The sequence below is a fragment of the Pristiophorus japonicus genome, chromosome 1, assembly GCF_044704955.1.
Source record: "Pristiophorus japonicus isolate sPriJap1 chromosome 1, sPriJap1.hap1, whole genome shotgun sequence".
In the NCBI taxonomy this organism is placed as follows: Eukaryota; Metazoa; Chordata; class Chondrichthyes; family Pristiophoridae; genus Pristiophorus; species Pristiophorus japonicus.
This window is the reverse complement of record NC_091977.1, coordinates 389,006,460-389,021,895: the sequence shown is the minus strand read 5'-3', so window position 1 is coordinate 389,021,895 and position 15,436 is coordinate 389,006,460. Positions and strand designations below refer to the sequence as shown.

The following is a 15,436-nucleotide window of genomic DNA, read 5'->3' as shown; positions in this document are numbered from 1 at the left end:
TCCCCTTACTCTCTCTAATCTCCACCCACAATGATTCAACATTTTGTTCAGTAGAGCCAATATCATCCCTCACAATTGCCCTGATATCATCCTTTATTAACAGAGCTATCCCACCTCCTTTCCCTTCTTGTCTATCTTTTCGAATCGTCAGATACCCCTGTATATTTAATTCCCAGTCTTGGTCACCCTGCAACCATGTTTCTGTAATGGCCACCAAATCATACCCATTTGTAATGATTTGTGCCGTCAACTCATTTACTTTATTTCGAATGCTGCGTGTGTTTAGGTTTAATACTAGTTTTTAAACCATGATTTTTAGTTTTGAACCCTCCTGCAGCCCCTTTACAGTGGCCCTTTTTGTTTTTTGCCTTGGGTTTCTCTGCCCTTTACTTTTACTCATCTCCTTTCTGTCTTTTGCTTTTGTCTCCTTTTTGTTTCCCTCTGTCTCTCTGCATTGGTTCCCATCCCCCTGCCATATTAGTTTATCTCCTCTCCAACAGCACTGGCAAACACTCCTCCGAGGACATTGGTTCCGGTCCTGCCTAGGTGCAGACCGTCCAGTTTGTACTGGTCCCACCTCCCCCAGAACCGGTTCCAATGCTCCAGGAATTTGAATCCCTCCCTGCTGCACCACTGCTTAAGCCACGTTTTCATCTGAGCTATCCTGCGATTCCTACTCTGACTAGCACGAGGCACTGGTAGCACTCCTGAGATTACTACTTTTGAGATCCTACGTTTTAATTTAGCTCCTAGTTCCTTAAATTCGTCTCGTAGGACCTCATCCCTTTTTTTTACCAATCTCGTTGGTACCAATGTGCACCATGACAACTTGCTGTTCACCCTCCCTTTTCAGAATGTCCTGCACCTGCTCCGAGACATCCTTGACCCTTGCACCAGGGAGGCAACATACCATCCTGGAGTCTAGGTTGCAGCCGCAGAAACGCCTATCTATTCCCCTTACAATCGAATCCCCTATCACTATCGCTCTCCCACTCTTTTTCCTGCCCTCCTGTGCAGCAGAGCCAGCCACGGTGCCATGAACTTGGCTGCTGCTGCCTTCCCCTGATGAGTCATCCCCCTCAACAGTACCCAAAACAGTGTATCTGTTTTGCAGGGGGATGACCGCAGGGGACCCCTGCACTCTCCTTTCTTGCACTGCTCTTCCTGCTGGTCTTCCATTCCCTAGCTGGCTGTGGACCCTTCACCTGCGGTAAGACCAACTCACTAAATGTGCTATTCACGTCATTCTCAGCATTGTGGATGCTCCAGAGTGAATCCACCCTCAGCTCCAATTCCGCAACGCGGTCCGTCAGGAGCTGGAGGCGGATACACTTCCCGCACACGTAGTCGTCAAGTGTCCCCGAGTTCCCACATGGTACAGGAGGAGCATAATACGTGACCGAGCTCTCCTGCCATGACTTAACCCTTAGATACACTTAAATTGGCAACAACAATGCTAAAGTTTATTCACTGATATAGAAGACCTGCTCGGTTGGGGTGCTCGGTTGGGGTGCTAAAATATCTTCTTATAAATTAATGTGCTTAGTAGTGTAATTGTATGTAAACAGTGCATGCTTTCTTACTTTATCATCGAATTACCGCTTACCTTCAAAGTCAGCATGTTCGGTGATCAATGTTAGGATGCCAAGGTTACCTCCTCCAGCAGCATGGTGCAGTGGGGTGGATTTATGTTCATCCATTTTGCTGAGGCAGTCAACGTCTTCCTCCATTAACTTTTCAATCAATGTTATATCACCATTATCAATTAGCTAAAAGATAAAATTAAACTTCAAAGTTACCCATTTTCACAAGAATAGCAACATTTTTCACTTCTTGGTGAGGTGCTAAATATCTGATGAGGTTATATCTGATATATTTATGTTTTATTTTAGCAAAAAATAATTGCCATATTTCACATAGACAATAGTTTAGTATTTTTTCTTCAATACCGCATTTCATACACTTACTTTAAATATGTTTGCTCTCTTCTGTGAAGTTAATTCATGCGTACTTCGTGCTGGTGAATAAGCACTATTATTTCGCTGCCCTCTTTTAAACAGATTTTTCATTGTAGATTTTTTCATCACTCCTCTGCCAATAATTTACCTTGCTTTCCACAAGCACAATTTAATTTTCTTTTGAACATACATTTACACAGTATCGATCCTGTAAAACAACAGAAAGCACTCTAAAAATTAATAAAGCACACAAAGTATGTTAATTTGACAGTAGTAATTAGGATGAGCAATTGTGGAGATACCATCATCAATTAATTGACGTATGCTTCAAAAATATGTTGAGAAATATATTGAAATAATGGCCCACAAATTGCTGTGGCAGGCCAATGAATGATGCCCACTGCTGGTTAGATTAGCTCTTGCCGGTTTAAGCTCTATGATATTTTGCGTGGCAAGTTGCTGGAATGGCAAGATGGAAACGGTGCAGCGAGCTCTACAAAGCATCTGTGATCTGAGTGAACAGAGAAAGCAACTGTGCATCTCCTTAACCAGATTGAAGGATTGTAAAATTAGCAGCGTAAAGATTGAACAAGGAGATGTAATTTAGAATGGTGAATTCAATGTAATATCAGGTACAGAAAGAGAAATAGAGAGAGGGAAAGAAAGATTGGATTAAGAGAGAAAAAGAGACAGAAAGAGAAAGTTTAAAAAAATTATATTTTACAATTTAAAAAAAAAATCAAACCTCATCTAAAATCTGAAGGAATTGGTCTCCACACTTTTTAGTTAATTTTCAGTGTCAGAGAGGTTAACTGACAGTAAATAACACTTATCACGCCATTAAAAATGTACTTAGACTTGAAATGACTTGACTTTGCTTTCTGGGACGAGTTTACTTTGTATCTACCACATAAGTACAAGAACTTCATGCCATTCAAGGCATTTGAATGGGGAACCAGACAGCGAGATACTGTTTACGGGAAGCATCTCCGACAACAACTTTTGGATTTCCATGATTAATCACGTATCTGCTCCTGCCTGAAGTTGCTGTAGCATTTGCACATAAATAACGTTGAGCACTATAAGCCTCACTGTTACATTGACAGCAATTTTGGGGTCAATATTTATGCAAGCAAAATATATTGTTCATCTTCCTTCTTTTGCAGTCTCATTTTATTTCCATGTAGTTATAAGGTAAGCTTTGTTTCAGCAAAAATGCTGGAAAGCATTGTTCCATTGCTCTCATGACATGACATGGTCTGATCTCATGGATCAAACATCTTAGTTTATCCTTGCTATTCCTGTGCATCCTGACTACTGTATATTTACCAATGCAGCTATGTAAGCATTGATTTTTTTTTCCTTTTTTCTGTATTTCTTTTCTCATTCTCTTCTGATTCTCTGCTTCTTTGCTTTTTATGGATGAACAAAAGGGCTAAATTCCAGAGTTGAGGTGAGAGTGACTGCCCTTGATATCAAGGCAACAATTGAGTGAGTGTGACATCAAGTAAAATTGAAGTCAATCGGGGAGAAAACGCTCCACTGGCTGGAGTCAAACCTGGCACAAAGGAAGATGGTTGTGATTGTTTGAGGCCAATCATCTCAGCCCCATGACAATGCCGCAGGAGTTCCTCAGGGCAGTGTCCTAGGCCCAACAATCTTCAGCTACTTCATCAATGAGCTTCCCTCTGTCACAAGGTCTGTTCACTGATGATTACACTTTCAGCTTCATTTGTAATTTCTCAGATAATGCCCACATGCAGCAAGACCTAGACAATATCCAGGCTTGAGCTGATAAGTGGAAAGTAACATTCACACCACATAAGTGCCAGGCAATGACCAAGGCTGGAGCTCTTTTCTCAAGAAAAGAGAAGGCTGAGGAATGACCTAATAGAGGTCTTTAAAATTATGAAGGAGCTTGATAGAGTAAACGTAGAGAAGATGGTCCCACTTTGTGGGGAGTCCAAAACTAGGGGTCAATATATTAGATAGTCACTAATAAATACAATAAATGAATTCGGGAGAAACATTCTTTACTCAGTGAGTAATTAGGATATGGAATAATTGAGATTAATAGCATAGATGCCTTTAAGGGAGAAAATGGATGTCGAATGAAAGAAGACGAGATTAGCAGGGGTGACAAAAAGCTCGGTCTAAGAGGCAAGTTTCAAGGTGCTGGAGAAGTGGAGGGGTTTATGCAGCAATTCCAAAAGATGTGACCTAGGCAGGTGAAGACTGCCAATGGTAGCGTGGAAGATGGGGAGCATACAAGAGGCAAGAGTCTGAAGGACAGACAGTAAGGTCTTTTGGAAGTTACAGAGACAGAGAGGGCTGAGGCCATGGAGGGATTGAAACACATGGATCAGAATTTAAAATTTGAATTTGGGAGACCAGGAGCCAATGTAGGACAGTAAGGATAGGTGATAGGTGAGCATGATGGTGTGAGCAGCAGGGGTTTTGGATGAGCAAGAGTTAGTGGAGAATGATGATGATGTTGGATGAGCTAGAGTTAATGGAGAATGGGAGGCCATCCAGGAGAACATTGCATTAATCGAGCCTGAACTTGACAAAGGCATGAATAAGGGTTTCAGCAACGAATGGCCTGAAGTAGTGCTTGTGTAACAAAAGTGGAATTACATGGTCTCTGTGATGGAGAGGATACGGGATTGAAAGCTTAAAGTTGAATAGGAGTCAGTGACAAGGATATGAAGTTTGTGGTGGGGGCTGAAAATTTGGGGGTTTAATGCCACCCGTTACTGCCAGATTCATGGGGGAACATTGGCTGCCACTGCACTTCCACCCGCTGCCAGCGGGTCCTGCATCGGTTGCTAGCGGGTCCTGCATCGGCCACCATTTTCTAGTGGCCGGCAGCGCTGCCGATACCCACGTTCCTGAAAATGATGGCGATTATGATGTCAGGGAGTGTGCAACGCTCACTTAACACCCAATCTGCCATTTTCAACTTCGTCTTTCCACTTACCGGCATGCCATAATGCGGCCAGCTGAGCAAGCATTGACAAACAGGAAGGAGGCTCCAACAGCGATATTTAAAGGGATCATCAGCAACAACTTGCACCAAACAGAGCAGTTTGATTGGCTATGTGCAACTTTCTGCAACTCCAGCTGCTTTATGAACTTCATTCAAAGTTCTAAGGTAACAGGGAGAGTTGTTGCAAGTGGAGAGTACATTGATGCTTATTGAAAGGCTTCTGCTCGCAACACTTGCTCACAGTCATGGGGGCTCTACTGGCAGTCCACCTCACACTCGAGTAGCTTGGGGAGAGGGAGTGGAGGCAGCAAAGAAGAAGAAAAGATAAAAGACTTGGATTTATATAGCGCCTTTCACGACCACTGGACATCTCAAAGCGCTTTACAGCCAATGAAGTACGTTTGGAGTGTAGCCGCTGTTGTAATGTAGGAAACGCAGCAGCCAATTTGCCCCCAAGCAAGCTCTCACAAACAGCAATGACCATATAATCTGTTTTTTGTTATGTTGAATGAGGGATAAATATTGCCCAGGGTACTGGGGATAACTACCCTGCTGTTCTTCGAAATAGTGTCATGGGATCTCTTGCGTCCACTTGAGAGAGCAAATGGGGCCTTGGTTTAACATCTCATCTGAAATACGGTACCTCGACAATATAGTGCTCCCTGGAGTGTCAGCCTAGATTATTTTGTGCTCAAGTCCCTGGAGTGGGACTTGAACCCACAACCTTCTGACTGAGGCGAGAATGCTACCCACTGAGCCACAGCTGACACTAACGTAGATGGAGCAGAAAGTAGCCTTACCCACTGAGGGTCTTTCGAGAGCATTTCTCTTATATTCACTTAAGCAAGGAGCAGTGTATTAGGAGGCTCCATTTCACCAAGGAGGTGTCACAGAACTCTGCCACTTCCTGCAACCAGACCTGCAGCTTGAGAGCAGGGTGACCACGGCTCCCCAGTGGCAGTCAAGTTCACCATGGCCCACAATTTCTCCAGCATCAGATCCTTCCAGTCTGTAGTCGACGTATTTACTGAGGCGTACGAAAGCATGGGCCTTACGTTAAACATCTGTAAGAGAAAGGTCCTCCACCAGCCTGTCCTCACCGCACAGCGTGGCCCTGGACAACGTGGACCATTTCCCATACCTCGGCAACCTCTTATCAACAAGAGAAGACATTGACGGTGAGATTCAACACCGTTTCCAGTGCAGCCTTTGGCCACCTGAGGAAAAGTGTGTTTGAAGACCAGGCCCTCAAAACTGCCACCAAGCTCATGATCTACAGGGCTGTAGTAATACTCGCCCTCCTGTATGGTTCAGAGACATGGACCATGTACAGTAGACACTTGAAGTCGCTGGAGAAATCCCACCAGCGATGTCTCCGTAAGATCCTACAAATCCCCTGGGAGGACAGACGCACCAACATCAGTGTCCTCGTCCAGGCCAACATCCCCAGCATTGAAGCACTGACCACACTTGATCAGCTCCGCTGGGCAGGCCACATCGCTCGCATGCCAGACACGAGACTCCCAAAGCAAGTGCTCTACTTGGAACTCCTTCACAGCAAATGAACCAAAGGGGGGGGGGGCAGAGGAAATCTTACAGGGACACCCTAAAAGCCTCCCTGATAAAGTGCAACATCCCCACTGACACCTGGAAGTCCCTGGCCAAAGATCGCCCTAAGTGGAGGAAGTGCATCCAGGAAGGCGCCGAGCACCTCGAGTCTCATCGCCGAGAGCATGCTGAAATCAAGCGCAGGCAGTGGAAAGAGCATGCGGCAAACCTGTCCCACCCACCCTCTCCCTTCATGGCTATCTGTCCTACCTGTGACAGGGACTGTGGTTCTTGTATTGGACTGTTCAGCCACCTAAGGACTCATTTTAAGAGTGGAAGCAAGTCTTCCTCGATTCTGAGGGACTGCCTATGATGATGAGGATGAGCAGGAGACATTGCAGTCCATCATTTCATCCAGGCAGTCACTGAGGCTCTCTACACCAGGAGAAGGGATTACGTTTGCTTTTCTATCAGCAGAGAGAAGCAGGATGAGCACTTATGTGGCTTTGCCAGGATCGTGGACTTCCCCATGGTGCAGAGCGCCATTGACTGCACACATGTAGCTTTGCGGACACCGTATAACAATCTTGAGATCTTTTGTAAGCTCATCTTCAATGTCAATGCCCACTATCCTGGCAGCAGCCATGATGCCTTAACCCTGCACCAGTCCGGTGTGCCAGAAATCTATCAGCCAACACATCAAACATGAGGGTGGCTGCTCAGAGACAAGGGCTATCCACTCTCCACCTGGCTCATGACTCCTTTCTGCAGCCCCAGCACCCGCGCCCCGCACTCATAATGCGAGCCATGCTTCCAGCAGGAGCGTCATCGATCAGACAATCAGGATATTGAGAGAGGGAGAGGCACAGAGAGAGGGAGGGAGAGCGGGAAGATGGGCACAGAGGGAGGGAGAGGATATTGAAGCAACGGTTCTGTTGCCATGACCACTTGGGAGGAACCGTCCAGTAGTCGGCGGAGCAAGTGTCCCATTTCATGGTGATTTGTTGCATGCTTCACAAGTTGGCCGTCATGAGGGTGCAGCCCTTGCCAGCAGGGATTGTGGTACCACCTCAGGAGGAGGACAAGGGAGAGGGGGAGAATGAAGAGCAAGAGGAAGAGGAGGCAGGCACCCAGTCATCCATCTGGACGGGCTGTACATGAACAGCTCAGCAGACTCTGATTCCAATCAATGAAACCCCAGATCCTTAAGGACAACAAGTTTCTCCAACCACTTTTTCCAGCACACTCACCCGTGGTGCACCAACTTTCTACTCCAAAAACGGCGCCGAAAATATAGCTGCAGATTCTCCCCACTCCGTAGACTGTCCTAGGGTCTGGTGCGGCGTGGCAATCACAGTGGGGTGTGGAGCTACAGCACTGCACTGAAAACAGTGCCAGCAGCTGTGCGCATGCGCAGTGGATTCTGTGCGCATGCGCAGTAGCTCCTCGCCCTCCCAGCACGTCCCGATGCTCGCCACCCCTATCCCTGGCTGAAGGGATGACCCGATGTTCGCCGCCCCTATCCCGGGCCGAGTGGCCTGCCGCACAGGCCGGCCACTGCCTTCCCACGTTCACTTAGACTCCAGTTCATTGTTGTAGCCTCGCGGAACCCCATTGCCTGCATCCTCTGCTGCCAGTGCTGCCCCTCCCGTTCAGTTGGCGGAGTGTGCGCGCGGTGTGTGTAGAGGGAAGCTTGTGGGGGAGCCCGAGGAAGCAGGAGCAGGAGCTGGAGGAGCCCAGGGGAGCAGGACCAGGAATTGGAGGAGCCCAGGGATGAGGTTGGGGGGGGGGCACGGGGGGAGGCGTGGCTCGAGTCCGGGCCACCAGATCAGCACCAGGAGTCATACAGCACGTTTGCGGTGGAATTCTTCGAGACGCAATACTGGGGGGATGAAGCTACTGGTTTGTGTCACTGATCACATCTGTGTCAAGAAATTTCAAAGCATTAATGCCTAAAGACAATATCCCTTTTGGACTTTATAAAATCGAGTTCGACTCAAACCACTCTGAGGACGACAAGAAACAGGTTGGTGCGGGGAGACTTTTGATTGGCGGGGGGCAAGAGTTTTGATGGGCGAGGGTGGGGGGGAAGAGGAGAGTTTATTTAAATGATTTAGAAAAAGAACAAGCTGCTCAAATTAGAAAAGTTGTCCCTCGACTGTCTGCTGACAAGAGCAGTAAGAAAGGCAGTCAGCACCATCAAAATTTAACTTCTGATATGAATGATATTAAAAAGTGCATATTTTATGAAGCTTTATATAGTGGAATGTGTAAATTATGCAAAAGTTACTGTTCAAGATCTGTATTAGTTGTTATGAAGGTGTTTAGAGCTTTGCAAGGTCGTCTGTGCTTCTCTCCCCCTGCCCCCGTCCCCCGTGGTCCCGCTGCTCCCCCCCCACCCATCTCTGTCTACCTGAGCTGATTTCTTAACTCTCCACAAGGTTTTTCTTTGCAGACACAAGTGGCCACATACGCTGGCCTAACTTAGTTTGGAGCAACTATTGGCTGGCCAAATTGAATTTAAATGGCCAAAAGAGGCTTAGGTGGCTGGTAACGTCCCTTTTTGAACAAAACAAAATGAAACTAAAAAATATCCTAACTAACTCACTTACACTGGAGCAAATTAAATGTGCAGAATTGCGACTTTTAAGATACTCCAGAAAAATCAATTTGCTCCAAAAAAAACGGAGCAACTCCTGGGGGAACTTGGGCCCCTTGTTGCTCACCACATCCGCATCATACCATCCCTGTCTCACAGAAAATCATAGTGTTCTCCTGGACATAAAGCCAAAATGAAAGACACCACTAAAGATTCAAAACAAACTTAATAAATTTATCAATAATCATCACAAATATTTAGACTAATACTATCAATTAATCATCCTTGTACAATCCCTTAGTGTCAGCTATCGTGTGGGTTTTTTGAACCTGGTGCTCCTATGAAATGCTTCCCTAGTGGCTGCAGCATGGTTGGTGGAAGGCTGCTGAGTTTCCACGGGGAAGACTTCAAATGGCCTTGTAGGATGACCTCGGGCAGCTCTGGACCTAGAAGGCCCGGCTCAGCATGGATGGCAGCAGACTGGGCTGGCTGGCTAACAGGCAGCGGCAAGGGCAATGGTGGAGTGGCAGTGGTGGGGACAGGAATGCTGCCATGCTGAGAGTGGACAGCAGGGTCTTGCTCCACTGACCCACTGCCATTCCCTCGGGGTGGTGCCTCAGCATGCCTAGCAATCCGTTAGAGCACAGATTACTGGCCTGCTGTGACATCCTGCAAGCTCCAGTCGATGGTGGTAAACCAAGCCATGATGGTGATAGTCAGAGCTTGGGTGTCTTCAAGTTGTAATTCCATGACAGCGGTCTGAGCATCATGCTGAGACTGCATGAGAGCATCTGTGCTTCCGCTGCAGCAGTAAGACATCAGGTCGCTTCTGCCTGTGCTGCAATGGAAGCTGTGACATTATCATGAGCACCGTCTGGGTCACCACGGTCTCTCAGGGAGTGTACAATCATTGCCAGACTGGAAACCCTGGGCTCCACGTTCAGCTGAGAGCCCCATGCAATGTTGGAGGCAGACTCCTCCACACTCCTTGACATTGCCGAGAGGCTCTCTGTCAGCTTTGCCATTGCACCCATCATTTCTGTGTGTATGCCAATCACCCTTCTTCTGAAGGCCATCCCATTGAGATCCTCATCTAAGTCCTGTGCAGCACAATTCGCACGTGATCTCGCCCTCCAGGGAACTGGCCCCCTGAGCTATACTGTCCCCCTGGTCTTGCTGCAGCCCACTCATGTCCGGTGCCTCACCCTGTGCCGATTCCACTTCTACATTCGCCTCAGTTTCTGAGCTGGTGTCTGCGATGAGAGATGCAGTGCTGCGGTGTCTTCTTCCTCCTCCTCTTCTCCCCCTTCACTGTTAGTGGTGCCTTCGTGGATAGACTGCTCGGCTGCTTGTTGATTATCTGAAAGCAGGAGGGTGCAAGAGATGGGTTGTGGTGAGGGGAGGCGGAAGCCAGAACTGCTTGCATACAGCATGAGTTGCTTGAAAGTGAGAAAAGATTGTGAGCTGAGAGGGAAGTAGGATGTGAGAAAAAGGATTTAGGAATATCCATACCGTTGTTGTCCCCAAGGGGTTCAACCTTGTGGTTACCACAGTGTCGACGACATGGCACCCGATGATCTGCAGTACTCGCTCCTCGAGCTGGCTTAGTTGTTGAATGTCCACCTGGCCCCGCCTTTCTGCTCCTGCTCGCGGTGATTATAGAAACATAAAAAATAGGCGCAGGAGTAGGCCATTTGGCTCTTCCAGCCTGCACCACCATTCAATATGATCATGGCTGATCATGCAACTTCAGTACCCCATTCCTGCTTTCTCTCCATACCCCTTGATACCCCTAGTAGTAAGGACTACATCGAACTCCCTTTTGAATACATCTAACAAACTGGCCTCAACAACTTTCTGTGGTAGAGAATTCCACAGGTTCACAATTCTCTGAGTGAAGAAGTTTCTCCTCATCTCGAACCTAAATGGCTTACCCCTTATCCTTAGACTGTGTCCCCTGGTTCTGGACTTCCCCAACATCGGGAAGATTCTTCCTGCATCTAACCTGTCCAGTCCCATCAGAATTTTATACGTTTCAACGAGATCCCCTTTCATTCTTCTAAACTCCAGTAAATATAAGCCTAGCCGATCCAGTCTTTCCTCATATGTCACTCCTTCCATCCCGGGAATCAGTCTGGTGAACCTTCGCCGCACTCCCTCAATAGCAAGAATGTCCTTCCTCAGACTAGGAGACCAAAACTGCACACAATACTCAAGGTGGTGTCTCACCAAGGCCCTGTACAACTGCAGTAAGACCTCCCTGCTCCTATACTCAAATCCCCTCGCTATGAAAGCCAGTGTGCTTTCTTCACTGTCTGCTGTATCTGCATGCCTACCTTCATTGACTGATGTACCATGACACCTACGTCTCGTTGCACCTCCCCTTTTACTACACTGTCACCATTCAGACAATAATCTGCCTTCCTGTTTTTGCCACCAAAGTGGATTACCTCACTTATCCACATTGGTCAAATGCATGGCAGATGCAGTATATTCACCTAATATGTCCAAATCCTCCTACAGCCTCCTAGCATCCTCCTCGCAGCTCGCATTGCCACCCACCTTAGTGTCATCTGCAAACTTGGAGATATTACATTCAATTCCTTTGTCTAAATCATTAATATATATTGTAAATAGCTGGGGTCCCAGCACTGAACACTGCGGCACCCCACTAGTCACTGCCTGCCATTCTGAAAAGGACCCGTTTATTCCCACTCTTTGCTTCCTGTCTGCCAACCAGTTCTCTATCCATGTCAATACATTACCCCCAATACCAGGTGCCTTAATTTTGCACACTAATCTGTATGGGACCTTGTCAAAAGCCTTTTGAAAGTCCAAATACATCACATCCACTGGTTCTCCTTTATCCACTCTACTAGTTACATCCTCAAAAAACTCTAGAAGATTTGTCAAGCATGATTTCCCTTTCATAAATCCATACTGACTTGGACCGATCCTATCACTGCTTTCCAAATGCGCTGCTATTATATCTTTAATAATTGATTCCAACATTGTCCCTACCACCGATGTCAGGCTAACCAGTCTATAATTCCCTGTTTTCTTTCTCCCTCCTTTTTTTCAAAGTGGGGTAACATTAGCTACCCTCCAATCCATAGGAACTGAACCAGAGTCCATGGAATGTTAGAAAATGACCACCAATGAATTTACTATTTCTCGGGCCACTTCCTTAAGTGCTCTGGGATGCAGAATATCAGGCCCTGGGGATTTATTGGCCTTCAGTCCCTTCAATTTTCCTAACACCATTTCCTCACTAATAAGGATTTCCCTCAGTTCCCTCTTCTCGCTAGACCCTCGGTCCTTTAGTAATTTCGAGAGGTTATTTGTGTCTTCCTTAGTGAAGACAGAACCAAAGTATTTGTTCAATTGGTCTGCCATTTCCTTGTTCCCCATTATGAATTCACCTGATTCTGACTGCAAGGGACCTACATTAGTCTTCACTAATCTTTTTATCGTCATATATCCATAGAAGCTTTTGCAGTCAGTTTTTATGTTCCCTGCAAGCTTACTCTCATGTTCTATTTTCCCCCTCTTAATTAAACCCTTAGTGCTCCTCTGCTGAATTCTAAATTTCTCCCAGTCGTCAGGTTTGTTGCTTTTTCTGGCCAATTTATATGCCTCTTCCTTGGACTTAACACTTTCCCCAATTTCCCTTGTTAGCCACGGTTGAGCCACCTTCCCTTTTTTATTCTTACGCCACACAGGGATGTAGAACTGTTGTAGTTCATCCATGTGATATTTAAATGTCTGCCATTGCCTATCCAATGTCAACCCTTTAAGTATCATTCTCCAGTCTCTCCTAGCCAATTCACGTCTCATACCGTCGAAGTTTCCTTTCTTTAAGTTCAGGACCCTAGTCTCTGAATTAAATGTGTCGCTCTCCATCTTAATGAAGAATTCTACCATATTATGGTCACTCTTCCCCAAAAGGCCCCGCACGACCAGATTGCTAATTAATCCTCTCTCGTTACACTAGACCCAGTCTAGGATGGCCTATTCTCTAGTTGGTTCCTTGACATATTGGTCTCGAAAACCATCCCTTATACACTCCAGGAAATCCTCCTCCACAGTTTGGTTAATGTTTTAATGTTTTCTGCATTAATGGGAGTTGTATACAGACCACCAAACAGTAGTAGTGAGGTTGGGAATGGCATCAAACAGGAAATTAGGGACGTGTGCAATAAGGGTGCAGCAGTTATCATGGGTGATCTTAATCTACATATTGATTGGGCTAACCAAATTGGTAGCAATACTGTGGAGAAGTATTAGTGTTTCGCAGCTCTACCCATATAGATTCCACATCATCCACGCTAATGTCCTTCTTTATTATTGCGTTAATCTCCTCTTTAACCAGTAACACTACTCCACCTCCTTTTCCTTTCTGTCTGTCCTTCCTGAATATTGAATATTCCTGGATGTTGAATTCCCAGCCTTGGTTACCTTGGAGCAATGTCTCCGTAATCCCAATTACATCATATCCGTTAACAGCTATCTGCGCAGTCAATTCATCCATCTTATCACGAATGATCCTCGCATTGTGACTCAGAGCCTTCAGGTTTGTTTTTTTAACACTCTTTGACCGTTTAGAATTATGTTGTAATGTGGCCCTTTTGATTTTTGCCCTTGATTTCTCTGCCCTCCACTCTTGCTTTTCTCCTTCCTACCTTTTGCTTCTGCCCCATAGGTAAAAAAAGGGATGAGGTCCTACGAAACGAATTTAAGGAGCTAGGAGCTAAATTAAAAAGTAGGACCTCAAAAGTAGTAATCTCGGGATTGCTACCAGTGCCACGTGATAGTCAGAGTAGGAATCGCAGGATAGCGCAGATGAATACGTGGCTTGAGCAGTGGTGCAGCAGGGAGGGATTCAAATTCCTGGGGCATTGGGACCGGTTCTGGGGGAGGTGGGACCAGTACAAACCGGACGGTCTGCACCTGGGCAGGACTGGAACCAATGTCCTAGGGGGAGTGTTTGCTAGTGCTGTTGGGGAGGATTTAAACTAATATGGCAGGGGGATGGGAACCAATGCAGGGAGACAGAGGGAAACAAAAAGGAGACAAAAGCAAAAGACAGAAAGGAGATGAGGAAAAGTGGAGGGCAGAGAAACCCAAGGCAAAGAACAAAAAGGGCCACTGTACAGCAAAATTCTAAAAGGACAAAGGGTGTTAAAAAAACAAGCCTGAAGGCTTTGTGTCTTAATGCAAGGAGTATCCGCACTAAGGTGGATGAATTAATTGTGCAAATAGATGTTAACAAATATGATGTGATTGGGATTACGGAGACGTGGCTCCAGGATGATCAGGGCTGGGAACTCAACATTCAGGGGTATTCAACATTCAGGAAGGATAGAATAAAAGGAAAAGGAGGTGGGGTAGCATTGCTGGTTAAAGAGGAGATTAATGCAATAGTTAGGAAAGACATTAGCTTGGATGATGTGGAATCTATATGGGTAGAGCTGCAGAACACCAAAGGGCAAAAAACGTTAGTAGGAGTTGTGTACAGACCTCCAAACAGTAATAGGGATGTTGGGGAGGGCATCAAACAGGAAATTAGGGGTGCATGCAATAAAGGTGTAGCAGTTATAATGGGTGACTTTAATATGCACATAGATTGGGCTAGCCAAACTGGAAGCAATACAGTGGAGGAGGATTTCCTGGAGTGCATAAGGGATGGTTTTCTAGACCAATATGTTGAGGAACCAACTAGGGGGGAGGCCATCTTAGACTGGGTGTTGTGTAATGAGAGAGGATTAATTAGCAATCTCATTGTGCGAGGCCCCTTGGGGAAGAGTGACCATAATATGGTGGAATTCTGCATTAGGATGGAGAATGAAACAGTAATTTCAGAGACCATGGTCCAGAACTTAAAGAAGGGTAACTTTGAAGGTATGAGGCGTGAATTGGCTAGGATAGATTGGTGAATGATACTTAGGGGTTGACTGTGGATGGGCAATGGCAGACATTTAGAGACCGCATGGATGAATTACAACAATTGTACATTCCTGTCTGGCGTAAAAATAAAAAAGGGAAGGTGGCTCAACCGTGGCTATCTAGGGAAATCAGGGATTGTATTAAAGCCAAGGAAGTGGCATACAAATTGGCCAGAAATAGCAGCGAACCTGGGGACTGGGAGAAATTTAGAACTCAGCAGAGGAGGACAAAGGGTTTGATTAGGGCAGGGAAAATGGAGTACGAGAAGAAGCTTGCAGGGAACATTAAGGCGGATTGCAAAAGTTTCTATAGGTATGTAAAGAGAAAAAGGTTGGTGAAGACAAACGTAGGTCCCCTGCAGTCAGAATCAGGGGAAGTCATAACGGGAAACAAAGA

The 15,436-nt window shown here is 46.1% G+C and overlaps 1 protein-coding gene across 1 annotated transcript in view; it reads right to left on the bottom strand.

The window, feature by feature from the left end:
- Positions 1 to 2,034, bottom strand: part of trpa1b (transient receptor potential cation channel, subfamily A, member 1b) — a 165,934-nt gene extending 163,900 nt beyond the window's left edge. Inside the window, exons 1-2 of the mRNA XM_070884159.1 lie at positions 1,968 to 2,034; positions 1,607 to 1,769 (exon numbers count right to left, since the gene is read on the bottom strand). Coding sequence (XP_070740260.1) covers positions 1,607 to 1,730 — 124 coding nt within the window. The 5' untranslated portion in view covers positions 1,731 to 1,769; positions 1,968 to 2,034. The remainder of the gene's footprint in view (positions 1 to 1,606; positions 1,770 to 1,967) is intronic.
- Between the last annotated feature and the right edge of the window lie 13,402 nt (positions 2,035 to 15,436).